General features: G+C 50.7%; 1 protein-coding gene across 2 annotated transcripts in view; it reads left to right on the forward strand.

The window, feature by feature from the left end:
* The window catches only part of Tbc1d22a (TBC1 domain family, member 22A), a 315353-nt gene that overhangs the window by 104224 nt on the left and 196253 nt on the right, over nucleotides 1-14876 (forward strand). For both annotated transcript variants that reach the window (XM_005379521.2, XM_013511615.1), the window contains exon 8: nucleotides 9580-9694. In XM_005379521.2, coding sequence (XP_005379578.1) covers nucleotides 9580-9694 — 115 coding nt within the window. The remainder of the gene's footprint in view (nucleotides 1-9579; nucleotides 9695-14876) is intronic.

Consider the following 14876-nt stretch of genomic DNA (forward strand, 5'->3'; position numbering starts at 1 on the left):
AGGAGCTGGCTCTGTTTTCCCCACCAGAGTCTCGTGGCACCCACCATGGTGCCAGTCCTTCCTCTCCCAGCGTGGGCATTCTTTTTTGGCGTGTGCAGGTGCCACGTGATGCCAGAGCCCTTGCCTGGGGGCTTGGGAACCGAATGTGCTGTTGTACCCGGGCTTCTTGACTCCGCGTCTCTGTCTTTGGTGTCGTGATTGCTTTTCCCTTCAGAGGTGCGGGTACCTTTGTGGGAGCCCAGGAGAGGATGTGTGCTGTATTGCAGTCACTTGGCCAGACTCATCCGGTACGTACACTGGGGAGTCCATCTACAGAGCTTTCTGCTCTTTGTATTTTTATAGGTGAAAAACATCAGAGCAGAGGGAGTTTTTAACATTTATGTCTAACTTCAAGAAAAAATTAAAAATTTAACTTCAGATCCTCAGTGTCAAGCTTAAAAAATAGAACAATGCTAAGGTCTCCGAAATCCCTTTTTGTCCCTTAAATATTTGAGATATGTATATTACCCATTTCACATATATTCTCCCGCATGCATGGGTCTCTAACGGGTGGGTGCACGGCTCTCCTGTGGGGGAGTGGGTGTGTTCTTCTCTCTCACAGAGGAGCTGAGGCGCTGTAGCTTTGTGGAAGACATCCCTTCCTACCTCGCTGTCTGCCTTCCGCATGTAGGAGCGCAGTCTGCATAGCGCTGACTGCATGCTGCCGGCAGCCGCAGTCCACTTCCGTTCCAGGTGCCTGTGTGGCCAGCGCCGCCCCGGCTTCCCAGGGCTCGCAGTGTGGGCTCCTCTGTTCTCTCCTCCGTTCCCCTGCTCTCTCTGCCCCTCTGGTCCCAGCCTCATCCTGTCTTGATCATCGGAGCCGTGAGCCTGGTGGGACAGGCCCACCACCTGTGCCTTGTTTAGTGTCTTAGCTATTCATGACCTTCGCTTTTGTGTGTTAAGGTCAGTTCTTAGATTTCAGGAATCTCAGGAATTAAGTTGAGTCTGTTGATGAGTTTGAAGAGAATTATTATTTTTTTTTGCGTGTATTCAGTTCTCCTGGCCTTTTATACAGCTTGTTAAATTTATTCAGAGGTACATTTTTATAAATAGTGTGCTTAGAACTTCTAATTTCATCGTCTGCCTTATTTTTTTATTGTCAGTTGATGGACATGCAGTTGGCTTTTCTCAGTTGATTTTTTTTTTTAGCAAAATGGGTTTTAAAGGCACAAAGTCAGCAGTCTGCCTGTTTTCCAGCCTCAGCAAAGAAACATTATAGAGTAGAAGGGTCAGTTGTGCATTTAAAAAACAAAATATATTTGGAGTCATCTTAAAAAGTTCAGATTTCATTTGTTGACTCATAGCACTATGAGAAAGAGGAAACCTGGTGTATAATGTTTAATTCCCCTGATAAAGGCGTTCCCTTTTGCACGTTTCTGTTTTTAGAGTTTTCTTTCGCTCTTCGTGTCCCCATCCCTCCCTCAAGGTGTTTTGTTCCAGTCGTGTATATACATTAACTTTTATTGTGGACTTTGGTACCTTCCCAACTTGTGTGAAATGAGTTCACACCATACTCTGTATGATAACATGGCACGTTATTATTCTATTTTTAAGTCTTTATGTAAAAAGCATTCCTTTTCCATAACTAATAGTTTTAAAAAATTATTTTTTATTTATTTTTTAAAAAATTATTTATAAAGGTCTTTAGCAATGGTGAAGCAGCAGTCTCTTTTCTGGTGCTTTCATTTTCTGTAGCACTTGGAAAAGAAGAGCCTGAGAAAAGCAGCTGTTGTGCTCTGAGCTCGGCAGGCCCCTCAGGCTCTCTCTTGTCCTTGAGTTTAGTGAGAAATTTTTGTTTTGTTTTAAGGAAATCTCATTCATTTACCTCTTCACACTATTTTTTTTTTTTTTTGGTACCAGAAATCAAACTTTAGGACCTTGTGCTTGCCAGGCAGGCACTGTGCCACTGAGCTACATCCCCGGCCCCTCTCATTCATTTATTGTACGTTTCCATTTCTTTAGACGTCTCTTCTTCTTTTTTATTGTACGTGTGTGTGGTACATAACAAACACAGTTACTGTGGGGATTGGTGCATACACACGCCACGTCCGGATCCCTTTACTTCCCTTCCCTTCCCTTCCCTTCTTCCCTCCTGTCTCCCCCATCCTCAGACCCCCTCCCCATCTCCACAAAGTCTGTCTCCCTGTTTCCTGTCCTTTTTTTTTTTTTTTTGGTTGACTTTTTTTTTGTTTCCTTTCCTTTTTTTTTTTTTTTTTTGCGTCTAAATTACTTACCATGCAGGTTTCTCATGTAAGAGAAACAATGTAATATTTAACCTTCTATGTCCCATATATTTTCCTTAGGATTCTGGTCTCAGTTTTCCTGCAGAGGACTCAAGTTATCTTTCTTTATGGCCAAGCAGTACTCCTCTGGGTGTAAATATCACATTTTCTTTATCCATTCATCTCTTGATGGACATGCAGGCTGCTCCCAAGATGTAGCCGTGACGAGTTGTGCTGCTGTAAACATGGTGTGCATGGATCGCTGAAACGTGACACCATTAACTCTTCCCAGAGCGCATGGAGAGGAGATATGGCTGGGTCACATGGAATCTGTATTTTTAGTTTTCTGAGGAATCCCCATACTGCTGTCCATAATAGTTCCGCTACATCCCCTCTGCCAGTGTAGAAGGGTTGCTTTTCCCTCACAACCTCACCAGCGTTGGCTTTTTGGGTTCACGAGGGGCACCTTTCTTTCTGGAGAGGAGGGACTTTCACTCAGTGTTTCGATTTGCATTCTGGAGGGAAGTCTTGCACGTTGCCCCCGGAACTCTTTCCTGTGTGAGGGCGGCACCTTGCTCTTGGTTTTGAAGCCACGAACGTTTGTTGAGGTTTATCAAGTCATCTTTCCTCCCATCATTCAAGGTCGTGTTTTTACCTCTTTAGTCTGTTAGTGTGATGAATTTGACTGGTATTATTTCCTAGTACTGAGCCAACTGCGCGTTCTGGAAGTGAATCTAAGTTGGTCATGATGGTTATATTTTTTAATATGTGGCAGAATTTAGTTTGTTAACATCTAATGTGCCACAACTGCCAGAAATAGAAGGCGAGTTTCCTTTTGAATTCGGGAAGTGCCTCCCAACCGTTCATTGATTTTTCGGTTGCACTCTAGTACTAATCCTGCCAGTGGTGTTGAATATCTGTCCTCATAATTGCTACACTGCAGTGCTCCGCCTGAAAGGATTGTTTTCCAGTACTTAACACTGAACATAGTGAAGCCTCTGTGTTCCTCTACCTACGCTGGCCCCTGAGGAGAGCGCAAAGTGTGGGGTGCAAAGGAGCACGTTTGAGTAACTGTACATTTGGAACACCGGGTGAGGTGTTGTAGCCCGTTAGGGAGGGTTGTGTGCAGTGACAGTGTTGTAAACGTGCAGTCCTTGTTGGCTTGGTGTACTTACTGTGCGTTTATGTGATGTGTGGTGGCCTTTAACCCACATTCTGGATTTGTTGTGCGCTTCCATTTTGGTTCCACTCATTAGGTGTTTCAGTTCAGAGGGGGCTGTCCGCCGGAATCTGGAGTTGTAAACATCTTTTCTCAGAGTCCGCGTGCTGCTGGTGTGGAAGGGGTGTGAATCCCCCAGGTCCCCTCAGTGTGACTGTTTTGTCACTCCTCTCTGAAATGATCTCTGTGGCACTTTATCCGCCATGAAGTGGTGGTGCTGATTTGTACGGTAGAATTAGGATGTTTTCACATTTCTGAAATCAGATGTATTTGTAAGTAATCCTGAGCGCAGTGGTGTTTTCGCTTGTAGTGAATCTCACTTGTTAGTATGCAGAGCTGCCCGGCTGCCTCGTGTGTGGGGACAGCTGGGGCTCCGTTCTGCCTTGGAGGCCTGCAGAGGGCGTTTGATAAGATGTAGGAAGGAAGGGAAGACCTGCCGGGCTGGAGCGGGCACCTCACCAGCCCTCGGGGCTCCCGTGGCAGATGCTGCTTGCCGGGCTTTTAGGAAGAGCCTTTTGGTGTAAGAACTGGTGTGTGCGTCGGGCGCTCGGGTTTCTGAAGCTTGCAGGCAACCAGGAGTGCCTCTCGCCTTTTAAGTTCTCTGGCCTTGGGGGAAACCGGTCGCAGCGGCCACTTTTATTACTGAGCATGAACTGATTTGCAGCAGAGGCTTCGGAAGAGTTTACAGTCCGGGCTACTTTTAGTGAATTCTGAGCCTCCCAAAGACATGGGTACTAAGAATGGGAACAGAACTCTAATAGCGAATCATAACCCATGGGTGTTCATTGCTGGAGCCATTTCAGGTCAGTCTGTGTCCATTAAATGTATCTGCAGGCGAGGTAGATCTTGGTTTTGCGGTGCTTTGGTGACACCGCGCCCTCCCTGACAGTGAGCTGCAGTGACTCTGAGCCCGAGGAGCGTGCCGGCTCTCCTGGGCCCACTAACTGTCCTGTGCCATGGTTTTCGCCTTTCCTTCACAACTGCCAGCAAAATTCCTAGATTTTTGGCGTAGAGAGGCGTGGGGCTGTGCCCCTCCCCCGAGAATGAGCAGGTTCCTGGGTGACAGCAGGACTGAGGGTTCTCGGTCTTCAGCAGGGCACACCTGGAGTCGGGTGTGGAGACAGATGTGCCCAAAGCCAGAGATCAGACAGAGTTGCATGTTAAAGCACTCTGCTGACTACCTTTTTGCCCCTTCCCAGAGTTGTGGAAGACAGCTAGAGGAGGGGCCTGGGTCGAGTCTGGACTGCGCCCCCAAGTGGGAATTCCCGTGGTTCACGGCTCTGTGGACCTGCTTCCTGGCCTAGGGGCTCGGGAGCTGCTTGTCTGCCAGCCTGCAGGAAGACTCTTCTGAGTCCTGAGTCCCTGAGCTGCAGGCCCCTCCTCCCCGTGCATCTGGTGTCTGTGTACCCATCGCCTGGCCATGGCCTGCTGTTACTGCAGACATCGCCCTGGTGATGTTGGCAGAAGCACCTGGCAGATCACCTACCCGAGTGACGGGCTCTGCTCTTTGTGGAGACCTGCAGGCAAGGGCAGGGCGGGTCTCCAGAGTGCAGGGCGGTGTTCTTGGTGGGGAATGGGGATGCCCAGACCTGTCACACTTCGGTCACTTGGCTTGCCAGCCTGCCCTCTGCCCTTCCCCCCAACCCATGAGTCCCTGCTCGTGTGCACCCTGGCCTCCTGTCTGGGCTTGGGCCTCACCCCTGGGTGTCGACTCTGATTTTGGTGAGCTCTTGGCTTTTCCTGCGCAGCTTTGCTATGTTTCTGGCCTGGCTCTGATCTCTCCTGCTCCAAGCTTGAGTCTGGGGAGGTCTGGAGGGGCTCAGGGGCCTGAGAGAGTTCAGAGCGGTTAGCCCTGTCTCGGGGTACAGGAGACCTGGGGCCTCCCAAGACTGACCTGTTTCTCTGAGCCTTCCTGAGCGGGTGGGAGGCACAGTGCTATCCTGCTCCTCGGGCCAAGATTGTACTGGGCCTCAGGGAAGGAATGGGGAGACTGCCTTTACAGGACTCTCCACCGTGTCATTTTCAGTTTTAATTTTCACTGGTCTATGTGTGCCATGCACGAGGACATTCATCGTGGGGAGGTGGTACAGGTGTATAGTGCACCTTAGTCATGGCGGGGAGTTAGTACCTGGGTATAACACACCTTAATCCTTTTTATGTTCCCTCTCCTCTTTCTCCCCCCCATCTCTTGGTCCCCTGTCCATTTGCAAGTGATTTATTTCCTTGTTTCTGATTATCTTTTATTTTGCTGTTTAATTTATGTAAACCATGTGATATTTAATCTGTGTCTGATTTATTACTTCATTTAACATTATGGTCTCAGAGTACATTCATTTTCCTACAGATGGCTCACGTTTGTCCTTCTTTATGGCAGAGTAGTGCTCCACTGTGTGTGAACACATTTTCTGTACCCACTCGTCTGCTGGTGGACAGGTAGGACACGTCCAAGCTTTGGCTGTGACGAGCTGTGCCTCTCTGAACACGCACCCGAGTCTGCGGCAGTGTCACTTGGGCTGTCACCACCCTGCAGCAGCGGGAGTGAGTGATGTCAGAACTGGGAGCAGGGCAGAAAGGCAGGGCTGCGCAGAGGTCCGTGGCTGCAGGCTCTGCGAGGGCCCTGTGCATCTAGGGCGGGTGTTCCCGGAAGCACGGTGCGTACTTTGTTCCCTTTCGGCTGCCGCTCTGGTATCCTTTGAAAGTGCTTGTCTGGAGAAAAGTGATACAGAATTGGTCATTTCTGTTTTTCTTACCTGCCTGAGAGCGAAAGCTTCGAAGTGGCTCTGTGCGTTCTCTGAAGAATCACTGTGCAGCTGGGTAGTGCCGGGCACAGGGGTCCACGGCGCCCGTCCCTCCGTGCTGGGCCAGACTCTCTCCTCCCAGCGTCTTGCAGATGACAGTCATGGGAGGTGGCTGGAGGGAGAGGGCAAAGAACCCTGGAACTCAGATCTGCCAGGGCCTTGCCAGGAGACCGAGGAGCCAGGGCTGGAGGTGGAGGAGCAGGATGAGACCCAGCAGGCCCCTCTGCTCTGTCCAGAGAGATGAGTGCTGAGTGCGGGCTCCCATGCAGACAGCACGCGGAGGACGGAGGAGAGGAGGCTTTCCACACGCCTCGGTCAGCTGAGGACGTGCTTAGCTTCTCTGCACAGCCCTTTGGGCCGAAGTCTGGCAACAACTTAGGTGCACGAGCCCCGTCCCTGGGATGGGCAAGCCTGCAGGCTGGAGTGGGCCTGGTGTGGCAGAGGAGTGGCCGTCTTGGCTAGGGTGGGACTGGAAGCTTTCTCCAAGGAGCTGGTGTTTGGGCTGAGGTCTTGTGCTGAAAGTTAGGGGAACCGCGGGACATTTGGGGGGAGGGGGCTCCGGGGGGCAAGAACAGCAGGTGCGGTGGCCCTGCGGTGGGAGCAGAAGGAACTGGGTGCGGTGGAGAGGACAGGAGATGGTGGTGGCAGCGAGGTGGGAGGAAGGAAGGGCGCGCACCTCAGGCGCCGCCCTAGAGCTGTGCTGAGGAGTTGCTCTTCATGAGGTGGGTCTGGGGACCCTGCGGGTGGGTAGACGTGTGACTGGATGTATTCAGGAGTCGGAGCAGGGCGGCCCCCACCCCGAGGTGGTCCTGGGCACCAGGCTGGTGGCTGGGTTGATGGCAGGGAGACGGGAGGGTGCCCTGTGGAGGCAGCAGGCCCCTGGGCCCTCCTGAGCTTATGGTGGCTGGAGCACCCCCATGCCATTAGATGTTGTGGTATTTTGTGACTGAGCCACCTGTCCCCTTATTTTCCTGTAACTGGGACTGCAGTCTTAGAAATACACCTTTTACGTTGTCAAGAGAGAGTGAGTCCAGTTGAATCTAAATCACTTGCCCCGGCTGAAAGCTTTCTTCAGTTTCTAAGAAATCCGAGGAGCGTGGCTGACGGAGGTGCCCAGGCTGGCTCGGGTCTCTGTCCCTGATCTTTGGTGGGCCCCAGGGGGCCTGGTCACAGCCGGCAGGGCCCTCTCGCTGACGGACGCTCCCTCTGCATCCTCTCCAGGGAGCCGTGTGCAACCCATCAGCCGCACTGGGCTTCTCCAGTGCTTGGCTGTTGAGGGAGAAACTGCCTGTGTTCTTGAAGGCTCAGGTGTGTGCACGTGTGTGACACACCCTCTGCACATCTGGGGGTTGACTGGTGTCAACTCCCAGCCCTGTGCCCTGAGCACGACGCCTCACCCACACTGTGCACACACACACCAGCCCTGCTGTGCCTCGCGGGACAGCTCAGGTGTGGGTTTCTTGGCCTTCTGTCCTCCTAGAGGAGCTCGGACCCAGAGCAGGGCGGTGGTGGGTGTGTGTGGCTTCCAGGCCTCCCACTTTGTCCAGCCACGAGGTGGCAACCTGCTGTGCTGCCCTTGGCTCTGTGAGCCCGTGCACCTCCCCGCGGCATTCGAGGCTGTCCCCAGTGACACCGTCTGTGCCGCTTTCCTCTGTGTGCCATGCCCTCGTGTGTGCCCCTCACCCTCCGTGGCTGCGAGCGCTCTGTGCTGCCTCCTGGCTGCGCTGTGTGCGCTCCGCCCTCAGCCTGGGGGGGGGGGGACCCTGCACCGCCCACCTGAGTCACACGCTGTCCTGAGACCTGCAGAGCCCCTCCCCGCGCCAGAGTGTCTTGTGTCGCCCCCTCCCTCTTGCTGTGCAGGTCCGGTGGCCGGTGCAGAGCTGCAGTTGCCACATGAGAGCTTGTGGCTGAGGTGCTGTGGCCTGTGGGTTTTTGTCTGTCACTTGGGCCCCCAGAGGGCTGCTCATGGGCATCTGCTAGGGGCAGGTGTGGAGCACTGGCACCTCCTTTCCAGGTTTCTGAACATGAGAGATGTCTAGAGGGTGCTGTGTTATTAAATGATTTTGATCTTTGAACTTGTTTAAATAGTCAGTTCTCTCTAGAAAGCTGTTGGCCTCAAATTAGAAGTGTGTGTGAGTATTTGTGCCTCAGTGTTCCTCACTCAGCACGTTTCTCAGGGGCGATGCACGTTACACGTGGGAGTTTCTCTGTGAGTCATGGAGCCATGTAGTAGATCCCCGGATGGGATTCCAGCACGGATAACGAGGGGCGTCCGGAGAGTAGGAAGTATTGGCTCTTCCAGAACGGGGCCGGGAAGGAGCACATGGTTGCAGGAAGCAGCCCTTGAGTGAGTCTTGGAGGCCAGAGGGGAGCGGTCAGCTCAGCGTAGAGGATGAGGCCCTTCAGTGGGGTCCCAGACCTTGTGCTCTGTGGAAGGGCGCTGTCACCTAGTGTGGTGAGAATGCTGGTGGCAGCGGGGGATGGCCTTGGGGTAGGGCCCAATCGGGGGGTATGGGAGCCGCAGCCTAGCTCCGAGGTTCCACTGGTGGCAGGAGTAGAGGAAGCAGAGGTCTTGAAGCCGTGAGTGAGTGTGGGCTAGTGTTGTGTATCTGTAAAACCCTCTCATAAACAAAGGTGGAGGTTTGCTGGATGCCAAGTGTACTGAAGAGGCAGATCAGCTGGAGGGAGCGCTGGGGGAGGGAGAGGAACCTGAGGTCCTCCCGTCCGTGGCTCCATCAGCTGAGTGCCTGTCTGTCTTCCTGGATGGCGAGGACTTCCCAGGGGCTTAAAGGACTCTCTTTACCTCAAGGGGGAAATTCAGAGCATTCATGCACACATCCATCCATCTGTCTGTCCGTCCGTCCATCCCTCCCTCCGTGTACCCCTCCCTCCATCTGTCTATCCATCCATCTATTGTCCATCCTTTCATCTGACTGTGCCCACCTGGTCTCCAGCCATCTCTGAAGAAACATTCAGCGGCCCAGTGCTGCGTGCTCCCCATCAAGTCCTGCCTGGTGGGGCCTGGAGGAGCAGGGAGCTCTCTTGGGAGTGAAGATGGAAGGGCGGAGCTGAGGGGGCCGGTAGAATACAGCACAGTGCTTAGGAGTCAGCAGAAAGTGAAGAGCATGGGACTTTTACAGAGAAATTAAACTGCAGTGGATGTTTATTTGTAGTGTTTGCACTGCCCTATTAGAGACAATGAAACACATCGATGGTGTGTATTTTAAGTAAAAGAGGGAACGGATTTTAAAGTCTCCACTTGTTGACCTTTTGCTTCACCATCTGTTCTATTTTCTTCCAGATTTTCGAAAGGATCCTGTTTATATGGGCGATCCGTCATCCTGCCAGTGGATACGTTCAGGGGATAAATGACCTGGTCACTCCTTTCTTTGTGGTCTTCATTTGTGAATACACAGGTAAGATCATACCGTTACAGCTTTCTGCAGACATTAAACGTGGGCTTTTGCGGACTCACTGTCACTCTGCATAATTATACCTGCAGTAAAAAGTGCCTTGAAGTTCAGTGATATTAAGGATGAGAAATAATAGAGAATAATAGTTCTACTATTGATGCTGTCTTTAAAATACATCTTTACATGCTCACCTACTGAAGATGTTAATAGACTATCACCATTGTCAATATCTTCTGTGATGATAATAATATTAGGAAGAACAATGGTTCTGTGCAGGAATTTGTTTTATTTTTCATGGCCAGCACAGCGCTGGCTTTAACGGTTGGATTTCAGCGGATAAGGTTAAGGTGAGAAGACTGTTAACTGAATATTTTTGCTTACAAGGTAAAAACCAAATCTTGCTATTTCTATGGCATTTCTTCTCTTTTCTAGTTTAGATGTAGTTAGCACATTTCATTTCATTGGCATATTAATTACATGTAAAATAATTAGTTTCACAGAGATTTAGCTTGGGCTGTGGTATTTCTCTTGAATACTGCACATTTTTCTTTCATTTTTGTTAGAACAACAAGCTAATATAACTTTGCCTATTTTTAAACATGTTTTCCATCTTGAAAAAGTGGGAAAAGTGATAGGCATGTGCATTTTAATTCTTCTGTGAATACACACACAGGAGGGGCTACCTGTTGGGAATGCATCTTCCCCGGACCCCTCCTGCTCAGCCTTGCTTGTTCCTGAGAGATGTGGCTTGGGCCACTTTGGTCTCCCATCTGCCTGACTGTCATGGGGGCCTGAGAGGCAGGTTCATCCGGGCAGAGAGAGGAGAACATACCCGTTTGTGAGTTTTACTGCAACCCTTTGCACTCTGCTTCCTTGTAGGATTTCGTAGGAGGTCTTCTCATTGCTAAGCAACTAATGAGGCTGCTGCTGTCCCTCCCTAATCATCCCTTAAGCAGGGAGAGGCTGCTCCTGAGCTCGTGCACTCTGCTCCTCACCCCCTCGTTTGACAGATAATGAAAATGTTCTTAATGATCCTGGAACAGTAGGACCTCTGTCCGTAGCCCAGAGTTGTTAATTGAAAGAAGTTCAGCTGAGATGTGATTAGAGAATTGATATTCCATGTTAAATAGACCATTTAATTAATGTGGTAAATAAGTTTGTCTTAACTACTTTACCACCAACTTACATTGTAAGACCCAAGCGATTCTTAATGCATTTTCCTGATTATCAGCAAGACAGGATGAAGGGACATGACCGTGACGTTAATTGTCCAGGAGAAGGAACAGCCAGGGGAAATGGAGTGTGTGCTCCGCACAGGGAGACCTCAGCTCAGCTCTGAGAGGCTCTCCCTGCTGACTGCTGCACACATACTCGAGTGTGTATCCACACACACACACACACACACACACACACACACACACACCTGCCATTGACTTGGGTATCCAGTGTCACTTTGGAACTTTGTGTCAAACATACTTTTCTTACGTGGACACTGGAAAATTTGGGGTCTGGATTTCAAATATGATTGGTGGATTTGTTGTCCTTTCTCCATCTCGCTTCCCAGGATCAAGAATGTTCGTTACTGTGGCCCAGGCCCATCTCCCTCTGTGCTGTGCAGCCTGATGTTTGTGTACATGTCACAGGGCACCGCTTTGCTCCCTTCTGGGGCTGAAGTTTTGTCCTGCTGCAGACTAAAGGGTGTGCCGCAGTGCAGGCCCCCAAAGTGGAGCCCCCTGGTCTGAGCACCTCCGAGCCATCTGTTGCGCTGGGGATGAAGATGGATGAGGAGTGGCTGGTTCCTGGCCCGTCGGAGCTGGAAGTTGTAGCAGGGAAGACAGGTTTTAGATGAGTGATGAAGTTTAATTAAAGTAATTAGCATTCATGTTGTCAAGAGGAGGCATGGCCTAGGTGGTCAGGGGAGGCTTCCTCAGTAGGTGACATTTCAGCACGGCTCGCAGGGTGAGCGGGCGTGGGGAGCAGCAGGGGAGCCAGTCTGGAACCAAAGTGCTCTTGGGGCGGTGGTGAGCGCTGGCTGGGGAGCCTGGGGGAGAACCCCGGGTTGAGTCTCAGGGTGCGCCTGAGACTGAGGAGTACCTCCTCAGGTCCCAGTCTTCTTCATTCACTTGGTTGTGGCCTCAGGGGGCTGGTAAATCACCGGGTGGAGCTTCCCGAGCGGCTGTGTGGTGTGCTGAACCTGTAGGGTGCTTGATCTTGAAGCGGGTAACCCTCGGGTGCTGTGTTTAGTGAAGATCTGCATAGATGGTTTTCTTCTTCAGAGGTAAACCCTGGCAATAGGATTCTGCCTATTGGATGCCTGAGCACTCTGGCAGCATTGTGGCATCAGCCCGGGCTGTCAGGTGTGGTTCAGATGCTTGCAGGGCGGGTGGCGTGGGTCCCAGTCTGACATGGGGCAGTGCCTCCTGACTTGGGGCAGCTTGTGCGGTTGTTGGGTTTTCTTTTTTCTTCAAAGTTTCGGTGTGGCAAGCAATTGCAGCTAATTGGAGATGTAAGAAAGCCTCCGTGGCAGGGGTTCTACCGGGAGTCCTCAGGCAGTGACCTCAGACTGACTGCAGTGTCCTAGCGGGGCTGGGCTTTTCCTGGGAGCGTGGTGTGCTGTGTGCCCAAGCTGGCAAAGACCTCCCCCACCATGCGTGCCTGATGTTTCTCCTGGGAGGAGAGGAAGTCTGGAGTGCAGAGCCTGATGGTGGTCTTCCAGGTAGGCAGCAGCACTGCCTGCCGTGTCTGAGCAGAGCGGCTTCTGCCCTGGACCTCCATGCATGGCCCAACTGCTAGTGCCTGCACTTAAGAAGCCTTTCCATGCCACGGTCCGAGAGTTCCAACAGGATGTGGGAAGGGGTCAGTTATCTGAGCCGGACCTTGGCTTCTCAAGCTAACTCCCTGCTTCCCGACAAGAAGGCAGGATGCTGGCTGGGTGCCCAGAGTCAGAGAGGCAACGTGGAGGATGAGGGAGCGTCTCGCAGAGAACACAGCTGGCTCTTTGCTCCTGTGTCCCGCGCTGGTGGGTCACCGGTCCTTGGACCCTCAGGACAGTCTATGTGCATCGTGCCGTGCTCAGAACAGGAGCTCTGTGTACCGTGGTATTGAAAGGAATCCTGAAAAATGCTGCTAGTTATCGTGCACTAAAGAGAAAAAACACTTCAGCTTTTAAATCTACTGAAGAGAAATACCGAGTGTAGAGCTATTGGCAGGTATAGGCAAGTGTGAAGGAGAAGCGGAAACATTCGACCCGTGAGGGGTCCTCCCCAGAAAGCAAATCTTCATCAAGGAAGGAGAGAGGCACAGGGAAATACTTGCAACAGTGGGGCAGTCGAATATTTCCCCTTCTCCTTCATACTGGCCTGTACCTGCCAGACTTCCCCAGTCTTCCCCTCAGGCTCCCCTCAGACTTCCCCTGAGTCTTTTTTCTGTGCGTTGCCTATGTGTTGTCAGTGCCATATTACGCAGTTGAGAGCACATTATGTTTACCACTGTTGCGGGCTTTTTTTGTACTTACCCTTATAACATAAAATTTTCCCTATATTATTAAATCCTTGTAAGGATCATTTCTATCTCCTGCATATAATATTCTGCTGAGATGATGTTGGATAATTCATGAAACAATTCTCCTATTGTTTTTTCCCCCTTTTCCACCTCTAGGCATGGTATAATTTTTAAGTAAAGCCTGTATTTTTCAAATAGTGCCTATCATATTCCTTTTAGGAATGTTTAATTTGTTTTAAAATTAAGAAACATTATTCAATCCCCTTGAATTGCACAACTGAAGTCAAGAAAGGTTTTTTAATTTAAATAAATACTTTCAGCATAGAGAAAAACAAAGAAGTATTATTTTCCCCCGTCTTTGATGCAACTTTGCTGTTCAAATTTAGAAACGGTTTTGACAGGGCCTTTTGGAGTAATTGTATGTTAGCTGGGCTATGGGAGAGGGATGATGACGGCTGGGTTTTGTAAGTTGAAGAGTATTTTACAGCTGTCTCACGTCGGCATGTTTAAGCTTAGACTGATTTGAGTTTGAATGTCATTTTCTCTTAAAGTACACATGGAAGCAAATATGGAGAGGGGCTAGGAATAAACAATGCATTTACTTAAAGGGCATTAAGACTTTTCATTTTGATATTCTGTGTATCAGTTGGAACCTGAGAAGTGCAGGTTCTTAGTTAAAACCTGTTACTTTTGCCTGGAAGGCAGTGCAGCAGGCAGTGAGGAGTCGAGCACAGGACATCAGTTCCCAGGAGGGTCTGTCAGGACACCGTGTGCGCAGCCCTGCCGGGAGTTTGCAGGGGCTGTATTCACGCCAGATCGGAGCAGAACTGGGCCTCCCCTGGACAGGGAGAGGAGAGCGAGTGCTGGCTTCTCCTGGCTAAGTTAGTTTTACAGTGGTTTGCTCCAACTTTCTTTGTTTGCGTTTAGCTTTTACCACACTGTACTTAGTTTTTGGCGAGTGTTGTAAAGCCAGGCTGCACTTGGGAACACCCACTCCTCTTCTCGAGGGCTCCTCACAGCGCCGGTACCTGTGTGGTCCACAGTTCATCTCAGGAGAGCTGGACGGTGAAGGCCAGCATGCCGGAGCAGGTGGGTGCTGTAGCTGTTCTGAACCGTAAGGGCCGTGGGCAGGAGCTCTGGAAGTCCGGCCGGACAGGTGGGCAAAATAGTCACTGGTTGTTGTGTAGTGCCAGCTTGTGTGTGTTCCATTTGTTGTGCAGAGATACTTTGACAGTGATCAGAGTCATGGGCAAATTGTGGGCAGTCTGTGGACAAATTGGAAAATGCAGTGGCAGTGAAGCACCACACCCCAGAGCCTGTCTCTGGAGTGCCTGGCAGCTTGCTTCTGCCTTTTGTCTAATAGCTCTCATGTTACTCATGCGCATTTCAGTGTTGTTTTCTCTCTAACGTCTAAGCATTTCCAAAGCCAGTACTTTTTAGAATGTCTTTTTATAAAGTAGTGACACACTACTTCCAACAGTGGGTAGAAGAACTAGACAGAAGGCCAGGAAGGAACTGGAAAATTGAACATCACTGAACACCAAGCTGATCTGACAGACACTTCCCGAGCACGGCTCCCAGCAGCACAGAAGGCGCGCTGGAAAACAGTGACACAGGGGGCCATCACTAGCACTGGCCCTGGGGAAATCAGGCAGGGTACATTCTTCCATGACACTTGCATTAG

This window comes from Chinchilla lanigera, unplaced genomic scaffold, assembly GCF_000276665.1.
Source record: "Chinchilla lanigera isolate Chin_1 unplaced genomic scaffold, ChiLan1.0 scaffold00012, whole genome shotgun sequence".
Classification (NCBI taxonomy): domain Eukaryota; kingdom Metazoa; phylum Chordata; class Mammalia; order Rodentia; family Chinchillidae; genus Chinchilla; species Chinchilla lanigera.